Below are 26391 nucleotides of genomic sequence, written 5' to 3'. Positions count from 1 at the left end.
GCAAACCCAATTCCTTTGAAACCCAACCCAAAATCCTTTCAAAATAGGCTTTGGGCCTAGGACCATGGAATATTCTCTGGAATATTCTTAGTGTTGACTTTTACAAAATTTACCCGGGACCCTTCTTAGGGTAATTTGACGTCTTGAATCTGTATTTGACGTCCATTTTCCCAAATTCAATCGTTTTAATAAATTTTTATTAATTGGACCCTTTATGTGCTTAGGGGCAATTATTTGTGGCGTTTCCGTCTTCGCTACTTTGCGTGGCTCTTCGGTGGCTAAGTATCTGTGAGTGGACCCCTTCTAAAATGCATGTTTTAATTATAGAAATGCATACATGAAAAGCATGATTTAATGATTACGTTTTGTGAAACGTTTTATAAGTAAATTGGATTTACACTTATTGATTATCATGCTATATTGAGAATATTTTGGAATACCATATTTTATCGAACTGATGTTCTTTGTAGTATATATGATGGATGACTATATACTATTTAGAACATGCTTTTACACACTTCTTTATAGTATAGATGATGGATGACTTTATACTATGAAGATGTTTTGAGATATATGTACCTATGTTTGGAAATACTATGTTCAACGTTTTGTGCATATCTAGTGGTCACTGTTCCATCTACGGGTGAGGGATATAGCTGTTGGCTTGGGGCCAGGGGAAATAATCTTTGGCTTCGGGTCAAGAGACATGAAGTTGGCATTGGGCCGAGAGAAATAATCTATGGCTTCGGGCGCAGAGACATAGGAGCTGGCATTGGGCCAATAGATATTGTTATTGGATACCACTAGTTAGCACACTATATACGAGATATGTTTCATGAAGATTTTATGGTATGCTAAGGTTTTCGGAAAACCTATTACATACCATGCTATTGTGTTTTCATAAAACTTTGGGGGTTAGTATGTTGATAATTGTTTCAATATTATAAATATACATATACACATATATATATATATATATCAACTTGGTCCACTCATGTTTGTTTTGTGCCCCCTCAGGACTTAGATATATATATATATATATATATATATATATATATATATATATATATCAACTTGGTCCACTTATGTTTGTTTTGTGCCCCCTCAGGACTTAGATATATATATATATATATATATATATATCAACTTGGTCCACTCATGTTTGTTTTGTGCCCCCTCAGGACTTAAATTCAAGGTGTACAATCTGGGCGTCAAGGCACTCCTGCATCGGCATCTCTGAGTCCTCTCGGTGTAAGACCCATTCCTTTGTTCATTCAATTTTATATTATTTCCTTTATAGTGTCTTGAATTAGTTGTATGCTCTGAACACGTTCCTCATTTGCATATTATGTATATTTAAATTTATAATTCTTATTTTTATTCTTTGGTTCTCATGCATATTAGTATGGCTTCATTACTTTTGGATGTCGACCAACACGTGCCTACCTTGATGTTCGAGGAATATCAAAGTTGGGCGTGTCATAAAAAACCTACTACTAGGCCACTATATTTTGAACCACCTTGCAAGCTACAACAACTAGCACCCCGTAGGCTAACTTGCCTTGGTTTTTGGTAGTTTTTTTTTCATATTGGCATGTTTTTTATTTGACTCTAGTGGACTATGGTATATGACAAATGAATTGAAATTTGAAATATTTTATAACCAAAAAGAGCTTCTTTACCATGGTAAAAAAAAACAACTTGTAATTTAGTTAATTTTATCTTTTATAATCTATCCAAGCTAAAGTTAAGACTTAAGATCATTGTTTCCAAATTAAAAATAAGGAAATACCCAGAAATAGGACAATTTCTTAATCTTGGGACATAAATAGGACTTTTCAAATATGCACATGCCATGCACAACAATTGGATAGAAATAGGATTTTTCCTATACCTTGAAATGATCCAATTGTCCTCTCATATAAATGGGTTATCCAGAAATTCCAGCCCTCATTTCTTATTTTGTAGAGAGAAACATAGAGGACAGATAGAAAATCTCTCTCTCCCAATTCCAGTTTGAAGAACCCTAATCTACCCATCTTCTTCATCCAAAAGCTCTATCTCTCTAACCCACTCATCTTCTTCATCCAAGCTCTCTCTCTCTCTCTCTCTCTACATTTTGAATATGCACAAGAGCTCTCTCTCTAAACCACCCAACGTCTTCGATTTTTACCATTTCATGTGTAGGTTTTGTAAACTGGGTTTGCTTAATTTTGCTTTTTGATTGATGGATTTTTGGAGTTGAAGTGATTGGTTTGGTGCTTCTTAGAGGAGATCCAAATCCTTCAATTTTGATTTGTTATTTTTTTTTATCATTTTCTTTGATTTATATGTGGGTTTTCATTTCTTCTACCTTCTCCATCCCTCTGCTCCCTCTCTTGATCCAAATTTACAAGCACTAAAATAGGGTTTTTTATTTTTTTTTTATTTTTTATTTTAATTATGAAAAAATGTATTAAATGTCAGTTGCCTTTTGGAGAAGAGATAAATTTTAGGGAAAAGAGAAAAAGCAGAGCGGAAAGAAGGAAGAGAGAAGGATACAGATGAAATTGTTTTGCGCACTCGTTCGCTTTCTTTGTATTAAGCTTGCTCATACACTGTATTTACATGACATGTACACGACATACACATGTTATTCTCACAGATTTGAGCTCAAACCAAAAATCCATAGCTCACAACTTTCTCTTCGAAATTAAAAATAAAAAATAAAAAAATAAAAAATGAGGCAATCAGATAAATGACCCTAAACTTTATATGGTATCAAATTTGATTAGGTTCAAATACTTCAAGGATTTGAAAATTGCAGTTTGAATGGGCATGAAAGAACCCAACTGAATCAAAGGAAATTGTTTCATGAACTTGTTCGCCTTGTTCGTAATTGTCGGATCTGCCTCTGAATCAAAGGAAAAAATAGTAAACTACGTTAATGCACATGATATGCACCATGTACACTACATGCATACCACATGCACATAATATATACAGTACATGCACATGATATGCACAGAAACGAGAGAAACTTTAATGGCAACATATTGGTATAGTGGATACAATTAAAACATAATTGTTACATATAAAAGGTTACAGCGACAGTTTGAAAAGTTTTGTTACTTATATCAACCATCGTTTAACTGTGCACGTGGAAAACATGATACTCGTTGTCGTTATTTCATGGACACGCATGACTCTTAATGTCCTCTAGGTTTTTTCTTAATTTTGTTTTTCGCTAAGGCCAACTAGGTTGTGGTCATACTCGCTAAATCCCGAGGCACAACATACGTGCATCATAACTAGTGAACATTCGCGCTTATCATATTAAGATGCAGCCATGCACACCATATGCACATCACATGCACATTACGGAAAAAAATTCACAAATTTATGTAATTGAACACTTGAACCAGAAATTGTTCCATCCTAGTTTTGTAGCACGTCAAAACTTGAAATTTATTTCACAACCCATAGGCCCCAACATGAAACACAAACCTTAATTAATTCATCTTACAAACAACTCATTTATTCCATTAATCATTGATGAAGGAACTTGGAACTAAACACCCTACCTTATTATGCCTGCCGAAGCTTTAGTCGCCGGAAAAAATGGAACTTTCCGACCAAAACAGAAAATATGGTACAAAACCCAGCTCACTCTTCTCACCTCTCTATCACATCCCTTTGTTCGAAATCAAAGGTATGAGGTCAAACCAAAACCCAGCTCACTCTTCTCGCCTCTCTTTGGACTTCCTTCACTTCGAAATCAGAGCTCAACCCAAAAACCCATAGCTTATAGAACTCTTTTGACATCCATCTCTTCCAAATGTGAACAGTGATGCAATAGGCTGATGATTTTTAGTATTTATATTTGGGTGTTTTAGTAATTTTGATTTTGTGCATAAAAGAGAAGAGGAAGTGAAAAGCAGAACCAAGAGGAGGAGGACTGAGAAGGCTTCAATTAAAGTAGTGCATGATCAACATAGTAGTTCCATTGATGGTTTGGATCAAAGTGTTTAAACAAATGACGAGTCCTTTTTTTGCTAAGCCAAAAAGCCTAATCATCAGAAACTTAATGCAATACTGTAATTAGTATAATATTAAATCACCTGATGTAAGTTTAACTCAAACAAACACTTTTGTCATAGACAAATGGATAGTAAATAGTGTTTGTGGGAAGATGGTATGAGTTCAAATGTCATAAACGACGATTTTTTATAAAAAAAGCCTCTAATCCAACCGTTCCATGGTCGATAAAGGAAGACAATAATCCCTAAATGTGGGTTAGTAGAGACCCAAATGAGATAACTCTTCTACCACGAAATTTGTTTCCCTGAAGATATGCTTCCAACTGATATACTGAAATTTAGAAGCCAATAATTTGATATCCTCGACAATAGGTTTAAAATGCCAAAGGGGCATCCAAACACCTTGCACCACCTGAAGGACCAGCTTGGAATCCCTTTCCACAACAGTTTCTTCACACCTTTGCGTCTGGCGAATATAAGTCCTTCCTTTAAAGCAACAGCCTCCGCAACCGATATGGGGGCACCATCAAGGTTCAATGCACCAACTCCAACCGATTGCCCGTCCTCATTTCTAAGAACAAAAGTAGTTGCCACTTTCTCCAAACTGACCAACCCATTGAAGTTTAACTTCGCATAGTCTTAAGGAGGAGGACGCCAACTTATTGAAAATAGCTATAACAAAAAGCTTTACCTTTATTTTGGAATAATTATAGCCCTAGTCTCTAAATTATACCTTTGTGTGCACTTTGTTCCATCAATTCATTATTAAAATTTCATACTTAAGACTTCTCATTTAAGTGAATAAAAATACCACTAGACCACTATTAAATGATGAATTTCAAATTTTTATCGGAAGGGAAAATTCGAGAAACAAAACTTGGACAATTATGCAAGTGCCACCCAAATTGAAAACCATGAGAACACCTATGCCTAAATTGGCACAAAATTTTAGAAACTATTTACCATTAGAATCTTTTACAACACCACCTTCTTCAGTAGAATTAGAATTATTTTATTCATATGAAGAATTCTACGGTATGTTTATGAAATACAGGCAGCACCATTTATTCTTTATATAAACTTAAACTAGTAACACCACTTGATGATTAGTGTTATGGTAGGTGACATCAATAAATAGCACAAGCCAAATAAAGATGATGGATTTTCTTATCCAGTAGAGGTATTGACGTCACAAATGCATTATGCTTCGTATCATCATAGGCCATGGTGGTGATTATTGACCTTTGGTGGTGTGCATGGATTGACTACTTAGGCCACATTATTCACATGCCACGCTCTCGACCCTTCTCAACTACTACATTGTCAAAACTTGAATTACATTGTTAATTATCTTTCTAGTGTGCCCATTATGGTATTCATCTTCGCTTGGAAGCGAGAGGTCTTAGGTTCAAATCTCATAGATGGCGAATTCGATACCCAATTAGGCTGCCCATTATATGGCTTAATCGAACTCCCCATCTTTTTAGTGTAAAAATATCGATGTACTAAAAAAGAAAAACTAAGAGAAGTATTAAGTACCGAAAATCTCTGACTTTTAATGTCATTTCAATTGGTCTCAACTTTTTAAACACTTCAAACTAGTACCCAACCTATTAAAAATGTTACATCGATTAAGCCCGAGTTAAATTTTTGTTAAGGGGCTTACTTTGTCTCTAAAATCAATAGAAGGTCATGGAAGCATAACCTCCACTATGTAACATTCACCACCACCCTCATCAGGTCATCACCTCCAAACTCAACACCCAATCACCAACTCTACCCTACAGCTCAAGAATATAAAAAAGAAAGTCATGAAGGTTGCTAAAATGGTATGGACTGCCATGATGCAGCCACCACCATCTTCATCAGCCACAAAGAAGAACTGGAAGATGAACCAGTTAATGGGTTTTGAATATAAAGGTTGGGAGGGAAGTTCGATGGTCCAAGTTGAGCTTGGAGGTGGCGGGGGCTTGATGTTTTCCGATCTTTATTTTTGCTTTTTTTTTTTTTTTTTTTTTTTGTGTGAATTCACTTGTTATTTTTTCATCTTCATGTCTTATTTTAAATTATTTTTATTATGTGTAATGATAGGAGGACTAAATTTGCAAACTAAATGATATGTTACCAATTGAAATAAACACGTTTATCAATGTTTAAGTAATAAATCAATTATCAACTTTCATGTCATTTAGTTTCCAAGACTTTGTCTACAAATTTAGTCTCCATATCATTACCTTTTATTATTATTTTAGTGTCCAAATAAGCTAAAAAGTGGGACTCATTGTAGCCATTTAATGGAAAAATTAACTATAACTTAACAGATGTGACATTTTTAAAAGGTTGAGTACTTATTTGGAACGTTAAAAAGTTGAGACCAATTTAAAATGACATTAAAAGTTTGGAGGGTTTTAGATACTTAATCTTTAAAAAATATATATATATTTAAATTTATAATTGTAATATGGCCGTTCATGAAATCTCAAGTGCATGTAAGTTTTTCTTCTACAATAAGTATGAAACACATGTGAAGAGTCCAAAAGGCTGAACATGGTACAAATGTTTAGACGTGTGACACAACAAGAAGTCCAGAAGCATAACGCGTTAGTTATGAACACATGATTAGTTGAGACCTCAGACTAGGGAGTTTACCATGGTCTCATTAGTTGAGACCTCAGATTAGGGAGTTTACCTTGGTCATCCTTGGAATATATTGTATGTTGTGAAGTAAGTGTGCGCGGAAACACGTGGGGTTATTGAAAAGATAGAAACTTATTTTTACCGAGACTAACTTTTATGAGACAAGTATATTGTAATTGTTTGTGTAAAAAAAATTGCACATAACATTATATTATTAACAAAACGTTATAGTAACTGAGTACTTATGTCATGAATGTTAATCTCCATTTTCCTCCCAATGACTTGGTTGATTATTTTATGCAATCCATTTTCATTAATCAGGCTTCTAAAGTCTCCTCATATTCCCGACATAGGTTAGTGGCTACTAGCACCTTCTCCACTCTCTCAACCACTAGCCTTCATGCACGTGCTCACACACATGCAAACGACATTTTTTTAATCACAACGTGCTACGCGTGACTTACATGTTTTAAATGTATTTATATGAGTAAATTGACAAAAGGAAAGTCAAATATTTGAAGTAAATGAATAATCTTAGATCATGCTAAAAAAACCCTCATAAACCAATTAAAGTAGCTGAATTCACATAATAAAATCAATCTTTGTAGAATTTACATTAAATATAGAGAAAATAGTATTTAATAAACAATTGATTGAATTACATTATTGATAGCTCATTGTGAGGTTAAGCTCATCTCCTCCCCCTTAGTGTAGGTAATATCGTTTGTTAAAAAAAATAATTATTTAACAACTAATTTAATTACATTATTATCCGCATGCGAAAAATATTTTTTTATAACCGGCATTACATGCCTCTTAAAATGTTTTGAACGTGTTTAAAAATAGAGAAAATAATATTTAATAAACAACTGATTGAATCACATTATTGCTAGTCAATTGTGAGGCCAAGCCCACCCCCTCCCCCTTAGTGTAGATAATATCGTTTGTTAAAAAAAAAATCATTTCACAACTCATTTAATCACATTATTATCCGTGTATGAAAGACTTTTTTTTTTATAACCGGCATTACACACCTCTTAAGATGTTTTGAATGTGTTTAAAAATAGAGAAATTGAATCACATTATTACTAGCCTAGTGTGAGGCACTAATTTTTAAAATAAAAAAATATACATATGAAAAAAAGAGCAAAAAAATATTTAATTATTAAAAAAAACACTATTAAAATGACAAAAATACCCTTACCTTATTTGATGCATTATTTTGGAATACTTTTGAAGTTTTTTTTTGTCTTGGAGGCATGTGACACATAAAACACTATCCACCTTTTGTGTTCTCTTTATATATAGATATATAGATGTGTTTATCTTTCTTACATCACATGATTAAAAAAAAAAAAGCACAGTTTATACTACTAATTATAGGACAATAAATTTTTTTGGTGATCAGTGAGAACTGTTGTGGAGAATAAAATGACCACCTTAGAGGATAACGTTTTATCGTAATAGCGAAAAGTAATCCACACTAATTCTCTATTTCTTAATATTTAGCTATCTAACTAACTAACGGTATCATTTGTAAGAATAAAAAAAAGATAATGCTAGGAAGACCAAATTTCTAAACCAATTTTTGTGAACCAAATAATGTGAATATTGATTATTGGATTATTATTAAGTAATAATTAACGTTCTTATTTTCTATTGGTGACACATCATTTGATTTGTAAATTTGATCTACTTAGCATTATCTAAATAAAAAAATAAGATACACTTTGCTGAAAGGGTAATGTCAGGAAGACCAAAATTTTAAATAAAATTTAGTAAACTAAATGATATGGTTGTTGATGATTGAATTATCACTTAAGTGTTGATTAACCTATTTATTTCTTACTGACGACACATAATTTAATTTGTAAATTTGATTTAAGAATTTATTACCTTAACATTATCCTTCGTTAAGATAGTGGTGATCACCACTTTCCGGAAGTGGCTATTAATCAAGTCAAGTCAAGTCAATTGGATAATGGTACACTAGTTGCCGAGAAATTTTTAGGTGTACCGGGTACACCAAAAAATTTTGGTGTACCCTCACTCATAAATCCTCACTTACCCCTCACTTATTTTTCAATAAATAAATAAAATCAAATTCTAATGAGTGAGGGTACACCTAAAAATTTCTCCTAGTTGCCCATTCCCATGCCTGCTGTCCAATATTGGTGACTAAGATTTTTTTGATTAAAAAAACAAAAAAAATGTTAAGAAGATTCTTTCAAAATGAGATTCTTCATAAATTTTCTGTCACCTCATGTTTTTCGCATAATTTTTTATAGTGTTGACATATGAATTAACGTTTAATTACGGCGTGGCAGAAAGTCCATGAAGAGTCCTACCTTGAGAGAGTCTCCTTAACATTTCTTTAAAAGAAAATTTTCAAAAAACCTTTATCTTTTGCTATATTTTTTCTTACCACATTCAAGTGATGATGATGCTTGTAACCTTATTTATTATTATCGTAAGAGTTTAAATTTCAAATCTGTACAGTATAGAGACACAAATATCAAAGTTTAAATTCATCTAATGATAATAACTAGAATGATGAGCATTACCACCACTTGAGGGTGATGAATAAAATGCACCCGCTTATTGAGTTTGGTTGCTTTTTGTTGTTTAAGAATGTCAAAGTGTACATATCGTAACCATTTTTGTCGTCGTCGAAATACGCATTGTAGATTGAGAGTTACAATTTTCATACACAACTTCGAGCTATAGTTTTTCATATTCTAGATTTGTGTTCGGTATCAGCTACTTACATAGCAAAGTACATTTTCCCAAAAGCAAGATGATTTTTTGTTTGATCATGTCATAAATTTTTGTTTATTTGGTTCTGATACTTTTCTTCAAGACCGTGTACAGTGTACACTCAAATTTTCACACCAGCTGATGTCCCCGCGGACTTCAAGCTTATTGGATCGCTCATGTTTTCCAGTGATGTTTTGGTGCCTATATAATCCTTTGGTCATTCTGCACAACACACAGGCCATTTCTGGACTTAAAAATACGGAAGTTTCGTACTGTCCTTCTCGTGTAGCTCATTCGTACGTGTTTGGCTTGAGTGACGATACATAATGTAAGCTTTAATCATTATTCGTTATGCCCTTCAGATTGATCTTGTTCACGTTTGATTGATTTATTAGGTATTTTTGGACAACATGCATGCATGTGTTTTTGGAGCATGTTCTATTGTTCTTACTGTAATTTGGCTTTCTATACAACGTATAAACTACTCTATAACATGCAGAGAGGGGGATTCGAACTTGTGCACAAGGAGGGAGCAAGCATATTGTTCTAGCCAACTGGCCTTACTCGTTGTTCCTCCTTTTGGAGCTCAAACATGAACATGAATCTAGCCTTGCTTCTATTATTTATGGTTTTCTACAAAGGCTCTTCTACTAGTGGACTTAATTCTACTAATGTCACTGCAAGACCTGATGTTGTGAACGTCGGCGCAATTTTCACTTTCGATTCTGTCATTGGAAAAATCGCAAAACTCGCAATAACCCTAGCAGTTGAAGATGTCAATTCCAATACAGAAATTCTCAATGGAACAAAGCTGGCACTTAAAATGCAGAACACCAAATCTAGTGACTTTCTAGGCATCATTGAAGGTACAAACTTGTTAACTTTCCCATGTTTTTCTCCTCTGCGCAAGTCATGTAATCGAATTGCTCAGTTTTCAGTGTTTTTTTTTTTTTATTTTTTTATTTTTTAATGAAAACACTAAAACCTTGAAAATGAAAGGTGTGTGTTATCTACACACTCCTTGTTAATTTCTATCATTTGATCTTCTTTGATTCAGTCTATCCGATGACCGTAAATTAAGAGGGTATGTATGAAGTAAAAAGGGGCCCAAATGAAATAGTTATCAAACAGACCCAAAGATTTTATCTTTATTTTTTGGGAACTTTCATGAAAAGGGGTTAGGCTAAGTTTATTTTAACAAAAAAACTATGCTATAACTTTATTTAATGAAAAAGAATTGAATTTTAATGAAAACCCCTTAAATTTGAATGAAAATAACAAAAAAAAAAAAAAAAAAAAACCTTAAATTTTAATAAAAAGGATACAATTAAAAAAAGAAAAATGACTTACAGGACATGTACACTGTGACATCTCACATCGCTCAGGGGAGTGATCCTTATATGTATATTCTCATCCCTACCTAGCACGAGGCCTTTTGGGAGCTCACTAGCTTCGGGTTCCATCTGAACTCCGAAGTTAAGCGAGTAGCACGCGAGAGCATTCCTAGGATGGGTGACCCATAGGGAAGTTCTCGTATGAGTTTCCAGAAACAAAGCCGTGAGGGCGTGGTCGGGGCCCAAAGCGGACAATATCGTGCTACGGTGGAGTTCGGCCTGGGAAGTGGTTCCGTCCAGGGCGGGAAGTGGTTCCGTCCAGGGCGGGATGTGACACACTGTTTATGAAACTGAATACTATTTATGAAACTGAACGGTACTATACTATTTATTGATCCAATTTCATAAATAGAGCCTAGTTTTTGTCCACTTTTATAAATAGTGTCTAGTTCTTGGTCATGTTTCATAAATAGTGTATGGTTATTAGATCCAGTTTCATAAATAATGTATAGTAATTGGTACAGTTTTATAAATAGTATCTCTTTCTTAATCCGGTTTCATAAATAGTGTCTAGTTATTAGTCCACTTTTATAAATAGTTCCTAATTCTTGGTTATGTTTCATAAATATTGTCTAGTTCTTAATATAGTTTCATAAATAGTGTATAATCCAGTTTCATAAATAGTTTTCACCTATTGGTTTAGTTTTAAAAATAATGCCTAATTTTTTGTTTTCGTTTCATAAATAGTGTCTACTTATTGGTCCAATTTCATAAATAGGGTACTTATTTTTCATGAATAGTGTCTACTTATTGGTGAAGTTTTATAAATAGTGTTTAATTATTAGTTCAGTTTCATAAGGTTTGAAACTTAGACCATTTTTGGTTCTGTAAAAGAACTCATTGCGTCGAAAACGATGAACCCATAATGACTATTTAGACCAAATCCTTGAGAAGATCATGTTTTCAGTAATTATATTTAAAAAAATGTTTTCAATTACCAAATTAAAATTTTGTCATATTTTTAACATACCTACAATAATAAATGTAGCTCTCCATCCAATTTCTTAAGTTTGGTTGTCATCTTGGATAAATTTTTCCTTATGCCTATAACACAAATGGTATACCACGTGTTATTATGTAAGTGGTGAAAAATTTTATTTTTATGTTATTAATTTTTTAACATGAGAATCTCAAAACTTGTATAAAGTGTATCACCCTGTGTTCTGGGCACATTGAAAAGTTTATCGTCATCATAACTACTATTGGAAAACAACACCACAAAAATAAAACTGAAGAATGTAATTCAATTTGAAGTATTTTTCTTATTCTAAGCAAAAAAAAATTAAAAAAATCTATTGATGTAGCTGGCAATGGGAGAAAATGGTGGAAGAAAAAAAATGGAGTGTGGAAGGGAAGTGGGCTACGCACCTGAGCGCAAGTTGGGGGTTTATTTTATTTTATTTTATTTTATTTTATTTTTATAATTATTCTTTTGTTCTTATTCTTAAATAAAGTTAGTAGGTGGTATTTTATTAAGAGTGATACTAGATCCATCCTATTGTTCTATTTTTTTCACCCCATTATAATCTCACCCATCATAAAAAAAAGAAAAAAAAAATTAAAATCCTATTTTTCCACACACTATTATTCCTAAAACAACCTTTATTACACCACCATCCCATCATTATCCTGCTTCCACCCCTAGTCTCTCTGGAACTTCCAGCAAAATGCGTTACATTGGCAACCCAAAACACCAAAATCCAATACCTTAATTAAACTTGTGAAAATCAAGAATTTTAATAGACTAAGATTACCTTCAACTCAACAACGCCCATAGAGAAATCAGTATCAGCAGACGTAAAGCATTCCATGATTCTTTAACATTAACAACTGACAGGTACACACTTGCCTCGAGAAAATCGGTCGACAAAGGTCCAAGTAAAAAAGAAGACGAGTAACCTTGCAGTTCTTCTTCTCAAATGCCATTTTCTCAATCTTGTTCCACAAGCTATGAATCTCCAGATTATGTATTACTGCAACAAATCATTTGCACTTGTAGCAACTATCAACCAATGATACCATTCAAAATCAATGGAAATTGAAATTTAAGCTCCAAATGAGAGACGTGACATGACGTGACGTGGCCGAGAGGAGAGGACAAGTCCTCTTGCCCTTCCTCCATCACAACTCTGTCGTGCTCCCCCTGATACTCCGTGCTTCCGGCCATGGCGGTCGGTGCAGAAGCTGAGAATAGAAATGAAACCGAAGATAGAGAAGAACGGAGGAGCGAGAAACGGGGACGTAGAGAGAGGGGGAAAGAAATGGGGTAGGGGTTGAATAGTCTTTTGATAAAATGATAAACATGTTAATAATACTTTAAAGATTTTTATTAGAACGTGGGTGAAAAAATAGGACAATGGGGGTGAGATTATCAGCACTCTTTATTAAAATATAAAGATTTGAAGTCATTTTCATTAGTTTTCTTTAATTTTTTGTGTTCCATCACAGCTTTGCAGTTCATGGAGAACGACACGGTGGCCATAATTGGCCCCCAATTCTCAGCAACAGCTCATGTAATATCACACATCGCCGATGAGCTACAAGTCCCTTTACTATCATTTGCAGCAACAGACCCCACTCTGTCTCCAAATCAGTTCCCGTTCTTGGTTCGAACGACGAGGAGTGACCTCTTTGAGATGGCTGCAGTAGCAGACCTTGTTGGCTACTATGAGTGGAGAGATGTCATAGCAATTTTTGTAAATGATGACTTTGGGCGGAATGCCATTGCTGCCTTGGGGGACAAGCTATCCGAAAAGCGCTGTAAAATTTCGTACAAGGTACCTCGGAGCCCCAAGGCAACCAAAGATGAAATCAGAAAGGCACTGATTAGTGTGTCTTCAATGGAGTCTAGGATTGTGATCCTGCACATTTATACTAGTTGGGGTTTACAAGTGCTCACCGAAGCGCAAAGCCAAATGATGATGTCGAGTCCATATGTGTGGATTGCTACAGATTGGTTTTCCACTATAATAGATTCAGATCCTTCCTTGCCTTTTACAGCAACAGATGACATTCAAGGGGTTCTCACATTGAAAATGTACACACCAGAATCGGAACTCAAAAAGAAGTTTAAATCGCGGTGGAGCAACTTGACTAGCGCAAGGAGGGTGAATGGCTCTTCTTTCGGCTTAAATACCTATGGTCTATATGCCTATGATTCTGTGTGGCTTCTTGCTCATGCCCTTGACTCGTTTTTCTCTCGTGGAGGAAATATTTCTTTTGCAAATGACTCAAATTTGCGCGAATTACAAGTAGGAAAGTTAAACCTTGATGCTTTGAACATGTTTAATGGTGGCAGCCAGCTGCTCCAAAGCATTTTAGAGGTTAATACAACTGGATTAACTGGGCAAATCAAGTTCAATCCAGATGGAAACTTGATTAATCCTGCATTCGAAGTGAACAATGTGATCGGCACAGGGACTAGGACTATTGGTTATTGGTCCAATTCTTCTGGCCTATCGCTTGATCCACCTGATAAGTCTCAAAGGAAGCTGCACTTTAATGGTTCCAGCACTGATACTCAACGATTATACAGCGTCATCTGGCCCGGACAAACAACTCAGAAGCCTCGCGGGTGGGTTTTCCCCGACAACGGAAGAAAGCTCAGGATTGGAGTCCCCAATCGAGTTAGCTACCGCGAGTTTGTAGGCGTAAAAGGCACTGAGTTCACTGGCTACTGCATTGACGTCTTTCAAGCCGCCTTAAACGAGCTGCCATATGGTGTCCCATTCAAGTTTATTTCTTTCGGGGATGGTAAAAAAAACCCTGAAAACAATGAACTTCTACACAGGATCCAAATTGGTGTAAGTATAAAATTTATGGCACATCAGAAAATTATTTGACTTTGCTTGACATCCGTATGATTATTAATTTTTCGGGTTTCAATCTTTATGCAGGAGTTTGATGGTGTGGTGGGAGATATTACAATCACCACTAGCAGAACAAAGGTGGTGGATTTCACACAGCCATATGTTGAGTCTGGTCTAGTTGTGGTTGCTCCAATTAGGAAGTTGAATTCTAGTGCTTGGGCATTTTTGAGGCCTTTTACTCCAATGATGTGGGGTGTCACAGGCATTTTCTTCCTAGTTGTGGGAGCAGCTGTTTGGCTTTTGGAGCGTCGGACTAACGAGGATTTTCGAGGCCGTCCGAGAAAACAATTTGTCACAATTATTTGGTAAGTTCTTCAATCTATATCTCCTAATGCAAAATTGAACTCTGTTAAATGTGTTAATATAATTCTCGTTCTGTTTTTTTGGGGCTTTCAGGTTTAGCTTTTCAACTCTGTTCTTCTCCCAGAGTAAGTGAAATAAAGAGCGTTACGTTTTGTTAATTTTACCTCTATATCAACATAGGTGTAGTCGAGGTGGATAGAGCCGCGTGCTCCCCCTTCTGCATCTATGTTTGAATAAAAGTATTCTTACTTACAAACTGGCTGATCTTATTCCATGGTAACATTATGTAGAAGAAAAAACAGGCAGCACACTTGGTCGATTTGTGCTTATCATATGGCTATTTGTGGTTCTAATACTCAACTCAAGCTACATTGCTAGCCTGACATCAATCCTCACCGTCGAACAGCTTTCTTCACCTGTTAAAGGGATTGAAAATCTGGCAACCGGCAATGATCGCATTGGTTTCCTAAAGAATTCATTCGCTGAAAACTACTTAACTGATGAGCTAAACATACACAAGTCAAGACTTGTGCCTCTTAACTCCCCAGAAGAATATGAGAAGGCCTTGAAAGATGGTCCTAATGCAGGCGGTGTTGCTGCAGTGATTGATGAGCGTGCATACATGGAGCTCTTCCTCTCCGTTCGATGTGGATATAGTATCGTAGGTCAAGAATTCACCAAAATGGGCTGGGGTTTTGTAAGTATCTCATATCCCTTCATATCATTCACAAAAGTACATGACATTTGTTTATTAGAAGCTTTTCTTAGCATTTCTCTAGTTTGATATGTTATGTTGTCATATATTAATATTCGATAGTAATAGTTGGTCCTTCGTTTTAGGCCTTTCCAAGGGACTCACCTCTTGCAATTGACATGTCAACCGCGGTGTTGAAACTATCTGAGAAGGGAGATCTTCAAAAGATTCATGACAAATGGCTGATGAAAAGTGCTTGCAGTGCAGAAGGAGCAAAGCAAGCTGTAGACCGCCTTCCGATGAGTAGCTTCTGGGGCCTCTTTCTGATGAGCGGCACAGCTTGCTTTCTTGCTCTTGTTCTTCATGTTCTTCACATGGCGCACCAGTACTACAAGCATTATGATTCCGACTGCGAGAGCTCACAAGCAAAACGCCTTCGATCCTTCGTTTCATTTGTAAATACAAGGGAAGAGGAAGTGAAAAGTAGAACCAAGAGGAGGAGGACTGAAAAGGCTTCAAACAAAGTAGTGCATGATCAAGATTGTAGTTGCATTGATGGTTTGGATGAAAGTGTTTAATTAAACGTTAACTTTTTTTCTAGGATAGTGCTATTCTCACCTTCATTTTTACCTCTCACACACCATTGTTAATTTTTGGTTATTGATCTTCTTCAATTCATTTGATCCAACGGCCTAGAATTTAAGAGGTGTGTGAGAAGTAAAAATTGGTGTGTGAATAGCATTATCCTTTTGCTGAGCCAAAAGCCTAATCATTAGAAACTTAAGTTAGTACTATAATTGGTATAAAATTAAATCACTTGATGTAAGTTTAACTCAAACAAACACTTATGTCATTGACAGGTGGTTGTTGTATAAGTGTTTGTGGGAAGATGTCATAAGTTCAAATCTCGTAAATAACAACCGTTTGTTGAAAAGATTTATAATTAAAATTTCGTACTTAAGACTCATCACCATTATGAAAAGGAATACCAATTAACTCTATAGTACGATGTGACGAATTCAAATTTTTTATTAAAATGGAAAATTGTAGACACAAAACTTGAACTATTATGCAAGGACCACCCAAGCTGAAAACCGTTCCAGTGCCTCATGTTTTGTGAAGTCTAGTCAAACGTACCATTTGTAATGCAATGTGAGCCGTTTGTCAATGCTATTTTTGCCACTTAAAGATTATTAAATGACTTAAGGTAGGAATTTAGGTGACTAAAACTTAACAGCTCGTGAGATACATACTCCGGTTTCTCAAAGACAACTTGTAGTCAACAGAATTCTTACCCCAAGTCGTCTAGAGATTTTAGAGTGGCACACTCGATGAGTTTTGGAAATTCTGACGAAGATATTTAGAGGTGGTACGTCCACATTGGTCTGAATGATAAATTGGTGTGCAGAGTTCTCTTGTTTAAAAAAGAATCTTGAGCATGTGTGCTAAATCATTTTGGTGAAAGCAGCCAACTCAACTCAGTGTCCAGTATGGACCACATGGTCCATATAATATGGTTCACAAGTGGCTATGGCTTCCAGGGGACCATCTTAAAACCTGGAATCCAGGTTAAGCCAATTAATTGGAGTCCAGATCCTCGTCGGATCCTCTTTGTGAGGATTCCAGAAATTCGTGAATCGTGTCAATTTATTGTATATCCTGCGTTCAAAAATTATTTTAAATATTTTTATATAAAAATAAACATAAACAGTATTTGACAAAAATTGACTGCAGAATGTATGATGAACAGATACGATTCACGGATCCTCAAAATCCTGTAAAAAGATCTGAAGAGGATCATGTTGGAATTAACTGAACAAATACCGTTTCTGATTGAGGCCCGAGAGTCAAAAATGGACCACATTCTTTTTCTTGTCTGTGCATAAGCAGCAATAGGAGAAGCATATGAGAAGGTGGAAGCCACGGGCGTACGCTTCTTTGCTCATAAAGGTACCACTTCCACTGGTTTCCTAGAGTCATATTCGAGTCAAGTAAATGTTTTTGGATGTCACCACTTGTATATATTTTTTCATTTATTTATTTTATTTATCTTGTTGCATGCCTCACTGTCCGTTTTGCGATTGCTTTTCTAAAGAATACTTGTGGTTATATGAGTTTATGCTAAAAGTGTTTTTATTGTAAATATGTTGAACAAGCATGTGACGTAAGTACATTCTCTATAAAGCGTTTTTGGTTGTTTGAAAGTAACTTTAGTCATTCTGAAAACAACCCCAAACAAGTCGGTGAGAAGCAGGCCCAGCCCAGGTCTAGTGCAACCATCCGGGGCCCAAAAAAAATTGAGGCACCAAAATTATTAGGGTGATATATTTATATATGTTTTTATAAGAGTATAAATGTATAAAATTTGGTTTAGTGACAAAGAAATTTACCTAGAATTGGTGGTTTTATTGTTTAAAATGAATGAGGACATCTTAGGTTCAAAACACCAAGTGTGCTGATTTACATTCCTATTTTTATAAATTTCTTTTCATAATAGTATAAATTTATAAAATTTGGCTAAATGATCAAGAAGTTTAATTAGAAGTAATGGTTTTTGTTATTTAAAATTAACGAGAGGTCATAAGTTCGAAATGCTATGTACATGTTTATTTTCTTCAATTTTTACAAATTTTTGTTTGGTTGTCAATTTATTTACTAGCTAGGAGCTATGTGAGTTGCTATTTTTAAATATCCATTCCAATTCAAGTCTAATCTTTAGTAAAGAATAATGCATATACTAAACTTTTAGACCAAATTTGCAAATAATATTACGTGTCATCAAAATGTTTAATTTAGTGTTCATTCATTACTTATACATATCCTTAAAGATTCAAAAACATTAATATTTTTTTAGTCTTATATTGCCAAGGTTAGTAAATAAGAAAAAAATAACTCATGATTTATACAAAAACACTTTAAAAGTTCAGATGAAAAACAAAACTTATAATTCATCTACTTGTAAGCCCAAAGTTTTTTAGCTTCCTTCTCTTGATACAAAATAAATTAATTATTCTATGTTTCTAAATTATTGAACTTGAAGTGTTTTTCTAAATATAATTTTATCGATATTTTACATGTGAAAATAAATATTTTTTTTATATGAAATGAGGACACATTTTTTTACATCGCTCTGGATCTCAAAACTCTCTGGACCAGCCCGTGCGAGAAGAAAAACAAAGACAGAAGGTAAGACACGTCAATTACGTCATTTTCGTGGGTTGTGATCACTTGGTGCAAAAATATCCTAAACGGAAGCAGAAGTCCTGCAACAATTAGACACCTCCCGACTTTACATGGTGAGAAAAAGAGGGAAATTGCTCCACAAACACGATTTTGTTTGCCACTGAGAATTCCGAGATCGTCATCCTCATGTCATGGAGCAACATCTCATCAGGTCCAACAAAGTCCCTTGCTTTCTGCCTGGTATTGATTTCCGACCCACATTTAGAAGCATGCGAATTATATGCTCCCAACAATACATGAGAACTTTCTACTTATGTGTGACAATTTATGCATAAAGTTCCAAACTTTATTAATCTTTTTGCATTTTGTATGCCTTTCATGTTCTTTAGATAGAAAGTTAGAAGCCCAGTTGGCCAATTCTAGTTGTTCTTGGAGAGGAAATTTCGACGCAACGGGATGTCGTTGTGGCGGAATTAAGTTTTCCTGAGAAGGGTTTCCGGGTTTTAGTCCAGTTCTTTGGATTAAGTCGGTAGATGCTCGGTTAGTTGTCTTTTCATCTCGAATCGACATTCTGAGGTTTATTTTCCTTCTTTCACTGTTTTTTTTGACTTTTTAAATTCCCTTTCACTGTTGAATCGAATGTTGCTAAAATATGTATCTTCTTGTTTTCGCACAAATAAAAATTGTCTTTTTAGAGAGCTCTTGCTTTTCCCTCAAAGTAAGCACTTTCCTCACAAGCTGCTTTTTCACTTTAATTTCATCTATTTGTTGGTAATTAAGCATTTCTACTTAATACTCATCAACTAGCTATTGTGTTTCATGATTAGATCTACTTATTAATGAGAATTTCTGCTTCTTAAACCCTGTTTTATCCACTTCTTTTGGAGCTTATGCTGTTGAGCTTAAATCTGCAGATTCTTTCAATACCAATATTTTATTCATGTTATTGGATGAATTTTTGAGTTTCTTGTTTATTTTCGATGTTTTCTTGATTATGTAGTATTCATGAACTCCAGTTGATTGTATCACTTTCTGGGAGGTTGGTTTGCTTCCTTGGCAAAGAAAGGTGAAAATTTTAGGGTTCATGGTTGAACAGTTAACCATGAGTATAGTTTGGCTCCTGGTGTTGATGATTTTCTGTAATGGGTTGGCCTCAAATGGTGCCAGCACTACCAATGTCTCCACTAGACCAGATGTTGTAAATGTCGGGGCAATTTTCTCTTTCGACACCATTATTGGCAAAGTTGCCAAAGTGGCAATAGAAGCCGCAGTCGAAGATGTGAATTCTGATCCATCTGTTCTTGGTGGCACCAAGATGATTGTTACAAAGCAGGACTCAAATTACAGTGGACTTCTGGGCATTATTGAAGGTACGTCTTGCGAATTCGTTCAAAGTTTTAAACTCTTCTGTTACATTTTATTATATAGGTAGTAGGGTCACTGATTCATTGATAAGTTAATTAACTATGGTTCTGTATTTTATGATTGTCTGCAGCCTTACGGTTTATGGAGAAAGACACAATAGCGATAATTGGACCGCAGAATGCTGTCACCGCTCATGTAATATCTCATATTGCAAATGAGCTCCAAGTTCCTCTAGTATCATTTTCAGTAACAGACCCCACCCTGTCAGCACTCCAGTTTCCATTCTTTGTTAGAAGTACCCAAAATGACCTTTATCAAATGGCTGCGATAGCAGAAATGGTTGATTACTACGGATGGAGAGAGGTTATTGCACTCTATGTTGACGATGACCATGGGAGAAATGGGATTACTGCATTAGCAAATACGCTTGCTGAGAAACGATGTAAGATATCATACAAGGCGCCATTGGTCCTTGATTCTAATCGGGATAACATCACTGATGTTCTGGTTAAAGTGGCTTTAACAGAGTCTCGGATTATTGTTCTTCACGCTTATGGCAGTTGGGGTCCTCTGGTGTTCGATGTGGCCAAGTATCTTGGCATGATGGGAACTGGATATGTCTGGATAGCTACTAGTTGGCTTTCTACTTTAATAGATACTGCCTCTCCCCTCCCTTCAGGTATGATGGATGATATGCAGGGAGTTCTAACGCTGCGCATGTACACGCCAGAAACAGAACTGAAAAGAAAATTTGTTTCAAGGTGGAGCAACTTGACTAGTGGACAGACATCTAAAGGCCCAATTGGGTTGAATGCTTATGGTCTTTATGCCTACGATACTGTGTGGTTGCTTGCTCATGCAATCAATGCCTTTTTTGATCAAGGGGGAAATGTTTCATTCTCAAATGATTCACGGTTGACTCAGCTTCGCGGAGGGGATCTGAATCTTGATGCTATGAGCATCTTTAATGGAGGCAATCTGTTGATGAAAAACATTTTGCAGGTTAATATGACTGGTGTATCTGGCCCGATGAAGTTTACTCCAAAAAAGGACCTCATTCATCCTGCATTTGAGATAATAAATGTGATTGGAACAGGGATTAGGACGATTGGTTATTGGTCCAATTTTTCGGGATTATCAGTTGTGCGTCCAGAAACACTTTACACAAAGCCACCAAATCATTCCAATTCAAGTGATAAACTGTACAGTGTAATTTGGCCTGGACAAACAACACAGAAGCCTCGTGGTTGGGTGTTTCCAAACAACGGAAGGCACTTGAGGATTGGAGTCCCAAAACGTGTTAGTTTTCGTGAATTTGTTTCATACACAGAAGGCAATGACATGTTCACAGGATACTCCATTGATGTTTTTACTGCTGCGTTGAACTTGTTGCCCTATGCTGTTCCATACAAACTGATTCCCTTTGGTGATGGCCATAAGAATCCAAGCGTCACTGAGCTTGTGCACAAAATCCAAACGGGTGTGAGTATCATTGTATACAGAATATTTCTTAAAACTTAGGAGGTGAATGTTTTTTCTGATTGCCCTGTTTCTTGTTTTATATAGGAATACGATGGAGCAATAGGTGACATTGCAATCATCACCAACCGAACAAGGATGGCGGATTTTACCCAGCCATATATCGAATCTGGGCTAGTAGTAGTTGCACCTGTTAAACCAACATTGAATTCAAATCCTTGGGCTTTCCTGAGGCCATTCAATCCCATGATGTGGGGTGTGACGGCCGCCTTCTTTCTCATTGTTGGAACAGCTGTTTGGATTTTAGAGCACAGGCATAATGATGATTTTCGGGGGGCTCCTAAAAAACAATTTGTCACTATTCTGTGGTGAGTAGCTAAGAACCATATCATGTGATCGCATTCTACGTTGGCAAACCTTATAATTTTTTGTTTTGTTTAAAGACATTTGGTGCTCATTTCTCATCATTTATGTTAGGAGTTTTATCTTGATGTATTATAAATCCAAATTCACTTACAATTTGTGATTTCCTTCTGCAGGTTTAGCTTTTCGACTTGGTTCTTTGCGCACAGTGAGTAAATTCAAACTAATTCCATAGATTTTTAGCAACCATGGGTTAATAGCAGCTTCGGCTTGTGCTAATCTACTCGTATTGTTCTTTTTTGGGTTGGGATCTTGTGCAGGAGAAAATACAGTCAGCACCCTCGGTCGCTTAGTGCTAATAGTATGGCTGTTCGTTGTTCTTATAATCAACTCAAGCTACACTGCAAGTTTGACCTCAATCCTTACAGTGCAACAGCTTTCTTCCTCCATCAAGGGCATTCACGCTTTGCTTTCAAGCAACGCTCCCATTGGCTACCAGCAAGGTTCATTTGCCCGGAATTATCTAGTTGACGAACTCAACGTTGATGAGTCCAGACTCGTTCCTCTTATCATGCCAGACGACTATGCCAAAGCCTTGAAAGCTGGTCCCCATAAAGGTGGTGTTGCTGCAGTGATTGACGAGCGTGCTTACATAGAAGTTTTCCTCTCGAGCAGATGTGATTTCAGTGTTGTAGGTCAAGAATTCACCAAAACCGGTTGGGGATTTGTAAGTTATCTTTTATTCATAGAGTCTGACATGTATTGTTATCAAATTTTCAATCTATACCACATATTCAAACATAAATTTGTTGAACAATCATACAGATTACGATCTGACAACAATTCGTTGCTCATTTCTATTCAGGCTTTTGCAAGGGACTCGCCTTTAGCAGTGGACCTGTCTACTGCACTTTTGAAGCTGTCGGAGAACGGGGATCTACAAAGGATCCATGATAAATGGCTTATGAGAACTCCTTGTGCCTCACAAGGCGCAAAGCTGCAAGTCGATAGGCTTCAACTCAGAAGCTTCTGGGGACTCTTTGTTATCTGTGGTGCAGCTTGCTTCCTTGCACTCGCTATATATTTCTGCATGATGCTGCACCAGTTCAGCAAGCACAACACTGAGGAACTGGTCACTACCGGTAGCTCCAGGTCCACGCGCGTTCAAACGTTTCTCACATTTGTTGATGAGAAGGAAGAGGAAGTGAAAAGCCGGTCGAAAAGAAGACAAATGGAGAGGACTTCAAATAGAAGCGCGAGCGAAGATGAATCGATGTATAACTCAAAAAGAAGACACCTTGATCAATCATCGTCAGTGTGAGTTATGATAATAGTAAATAGTAATCATGCCTGATCAGAACCATCCAACTCCAAGTGGAACTTCACAGGGACTGTTCTGATACGAATGAGTTTTTTATACAAGCGATATTGAGGGGGAGAAATCGAGCGTAGGAGCTCAGGTTCATGCGGTGAATGCTCTTAACGAGCTTAACTACAATTCCATTGCTGTACTGAGAAGCATGTATACATAAGTCGTGTGGTTATATATTTTTCATGCTACATTATTCTTACGGTAATGTTTGGGCAAAGCTCTTTGGCAAAATTAGTAAAGTATACTAATTTGTGCACAATGACATGAAATCTACCTTTTGTATTTTTAGTTGGTCTTTTTAGCCAAAATAGTCTTTTAAGATTGACATAACTCCTTACATTGGTTTCTAAGATTTGAAATTAATAGAAATGGTCTTTGAGTTTATCCACCATCAATCATTTTGATCATTTCGTAAAACATCTTCATTAAATAAGGATGAAATGACGAAAATACCTTCAATTTTTGTCAAATCATTTTAACCCATTGTTTATTAAATTGAGGTATTTTTGTCACGTTGGTTATTTAACAAAAAATTTCATGAAATAATCAAAATGATTGATGGTGAACAAACTCACATACCACTTCTATTGATTTCAAATCTCAATAAGCAATTTTATTGATTTCAAATCTCATGTACCAAAATGAAAAGTTATGCTAATATTAAAAATCATTTTGGCTAAAAAGCCTTTTGAGTTTATATAAATATGAATTTCTCCAACGCCAAACACAATTTGTCTTGTGAGCATAAATATTTTTATTCATATACAGACTGTAATCAACATGAATGTAAGAATTCCTCGTAAGGGAAGAAGCCAAACAATGTCATTTCCTATTTCATTGAAGTTTAACAAGCAAAACTCTGACCAAATTCAAAGTTTGTAATGTAGCCATTACTTACTCATCTACGTTTTATAATATAAAGTCCAGATTGTGCCACGTCATCTACTCGTTACGGGAGATTTCATTTTATCGTTGGAAGTCTAACGGCCCAGAAAAATAGCCATTGGAAATCCAACAGCCGGAAAGCAACCACGTTGCCCAAATCCAACGGAAACAGCATGTGGGCCCCATTGTATGCAACCTTGCTGGAGACGCGCCCCCAGTCGCGGGTGTTTTTCACGTGCTTGGTACAAAAAAAATTTATAACGTGATTGACATCAACCTTGCACATATTAGGACCGTGACTTTTTGCCTGATTGAGCCATTATGCTCGCCTGTAGCCGAATTGCCTGGACTGATGTGAAAGGTTTTTGGAAGGGGGAGCAGATCGGAGCACATTATTCTTACCGTAATGTTTGGGCAAAGCTCTTTGGCAAAATTAGTAAAGTATACAAATTTGTGCACAATGACATGAAATCTACCTTTTGTATTTTTAGTTGGTCTTTTTAGCTAAAGTAGTCTTTTAAAATTGACATAACTCCTTACATTGGTTCCTAAGATTTGAAATTGATAGAAATGGTCTGAGTTTGTCCATCATCAATCATTTTGATCATTTCTTAAAACATCTCCATTAAATAAGGATGAAATGACGAAAATACCTTCAATTTTTGTCAAATCATTTTGATCCATTGTTTATTAAATTAAGGTATTTCTGTCATGTTTGTTATTTAACAAAAAATTTCATGAAAAAATCAAAATGATTGATGGTGAACAAACTCATATACCACTTCTATTGATTCCAAATCTCAATAACTAATTTTATTGATTTCAAATCTTAGGGATCAAATGAAAATTTATGCTAATCTCAGAAATCATTTTGGCTAAAAAGCCTTTTGAGTTTATATAAATATGAATTTCTCCAACGCCAATCACAATTTGTCTTGTGAGCATAAATATTTTTATTCATATACAGACTGTAATCAACATGAATGTAAGAATTCCTCGCAAGGGAAGAGGCCAGACAATGTCATTTCCTATTTCATTGAAGTTTAACAAGCAAAACTCTGACCAAATTCAAAGTTTGTAATGTAGCCATTACTTACTCATCTACGTTTTATAATATAACAGTTCAGATTGTGACACATGGCTAACAATAACATTTCTGATTTTTTTTTTTATTGCCAAGAAACATGGATAGTTGATCTGAAAATCAAATAGTCCATATTGTGCCACGTCATCTACTCGTTGGAGGAGATTTCATTTTATCGTTGAAAATCCAATGGCCCAGAAAAATAGCCATTGAAAATCCAACAGTCGGAAAGCAACCACGTTGCCCAAACGGGCCAAACCCAATGGAAACAGCGTGTGGGCCCCATCGTATGCAACCTTGTTGGAGATGCGCCCCTAGTCACGCATGTTTTTCACGCGCTTGGCACAAAAAAAATTTATAACGTGGTTGACATCAACCTTGCACATGTTAGGACCGTGACTTTTTGCCTGATTGAGCCATTATGCTCGCCTGTAGCCGAATTGCCTGGACTGATGTGAAAGGTTTTTGGAAGGGGGGAGCAGATTGGATTACCTATTCCTAAGGCTATTTGCTGCCACTAGAGTTGCTTTATATGAATGACGTAAGTAATATGTGCTAAAGCATATAAAATATTAGAAAACTTAGTAAACAAGTACACCACGTGGCCATGTCACGTATACAAAAAAAAAAAAAAAAAAAAAAACGTTATCACAAGCTTTAATCTGCATTGCTTTTGAAATACTTGCCAAAGCATTCTTCTTCTCAACAACTCTGTATTACTTCCATCGGAAGTCACGGAACCGACTTGCAAAGTAGAAATCGAATCCTTCGCGAAGAAATGAGTCTTGTCTCGGAGTTCCAAAGTAGAAGGTAAGAATAAAAGATCACACTAACTCAAAATACCTCTTTAAAATACTTTTAAGTATTATATTTATATCAAATTCACGATAATAATGAACGTAATTTACGATTTAACTTAAGATGCTAGACTAGAGAATCAAAGATTTTCTAGTGTGGTTATAAGTATTTTTGAGATCATGCATTTAA

General features: G+C 35.7%; 2 protein-coding genes across 5 annotated transcripts; both read left to right on the top strand.

Annotated features, from left to right (window-relative positions):
* The first annotated feature begins 9993 nt into the window (after positions 1–9993).
* Positions 9994–16251, top strand: LOC137725089 (glutamate receptor 3.6-like). Its single transcript, XM_068463703.1, has 6 exons — positions 9994–10279; positions 13256–14610; positions 14704–14981; positions 15073–15104; positions 15270–15676; positions 15820–16251. Exons 1-6 carry the CDS (start codon positions 10006–10008, stop codon positions 16249–16251), a joined length of 2778 nt encoding a protein of 925 aa, XP_068319804.1. The 5' UTR covers positions 9994–10005.
* A 2648-nt stretch (positions 16252–18899) lies between these two features.
* On the top strand, positions 18900–23694 carry LOC137734150 (glutamate receptor 3.6-like). Of its 4 annotated transcripts, none has more exons than XM_068473459.1 (7): positions 18900–19067; positions 19857–20226; positions 20352–21703; positions 21788–22068; positions 22240–22271; positions 22384–22790; positions 22929–23694. In XM_068473459.1, exons 2-7 carry the CDS (start codon positions 19941–19943, stop codon positions 23382–23384), a joined length of 2814 nt encoding a protein of 937 aa, XP_068329560.1. In that variant the 5' UTR covers positions 18900–19067; positions 19857–19940; the 3' UTR covers positions 23385–23694. The 4 variants fall into 4 exon arrangements, with proteins under 4 accessions (XP_068329560.1, XP_068329550.1, XP_068329569.1 ...); XM_068473449.1 differs by having other exon boundaries at positions 18900–19096; XM_068473468.1 differs by lacking the exon at positions 18900–19067 and adding an exon at positions 19164–19432.
* The last annotated feature ends 2697 nt before the right edge of the window (positions 23695–26391 follow it).

This window comes from Pyrus communis, chromosome 1, assembly GCF_963583255.1.
Source record: "Pyrus communis chromosome 1, drPyrComm1.1, whole genome shotgun sequence".
Lineage (NCBI taxonomy): Eukaryota > Viridiplantae > Streptophyta > Magnoliopsida > Rosales > Rosaceae > Pyrus > Pyrus communis.
This window is presented reverse-complemented; position numbering and strand designations above follow the sequence as displayed.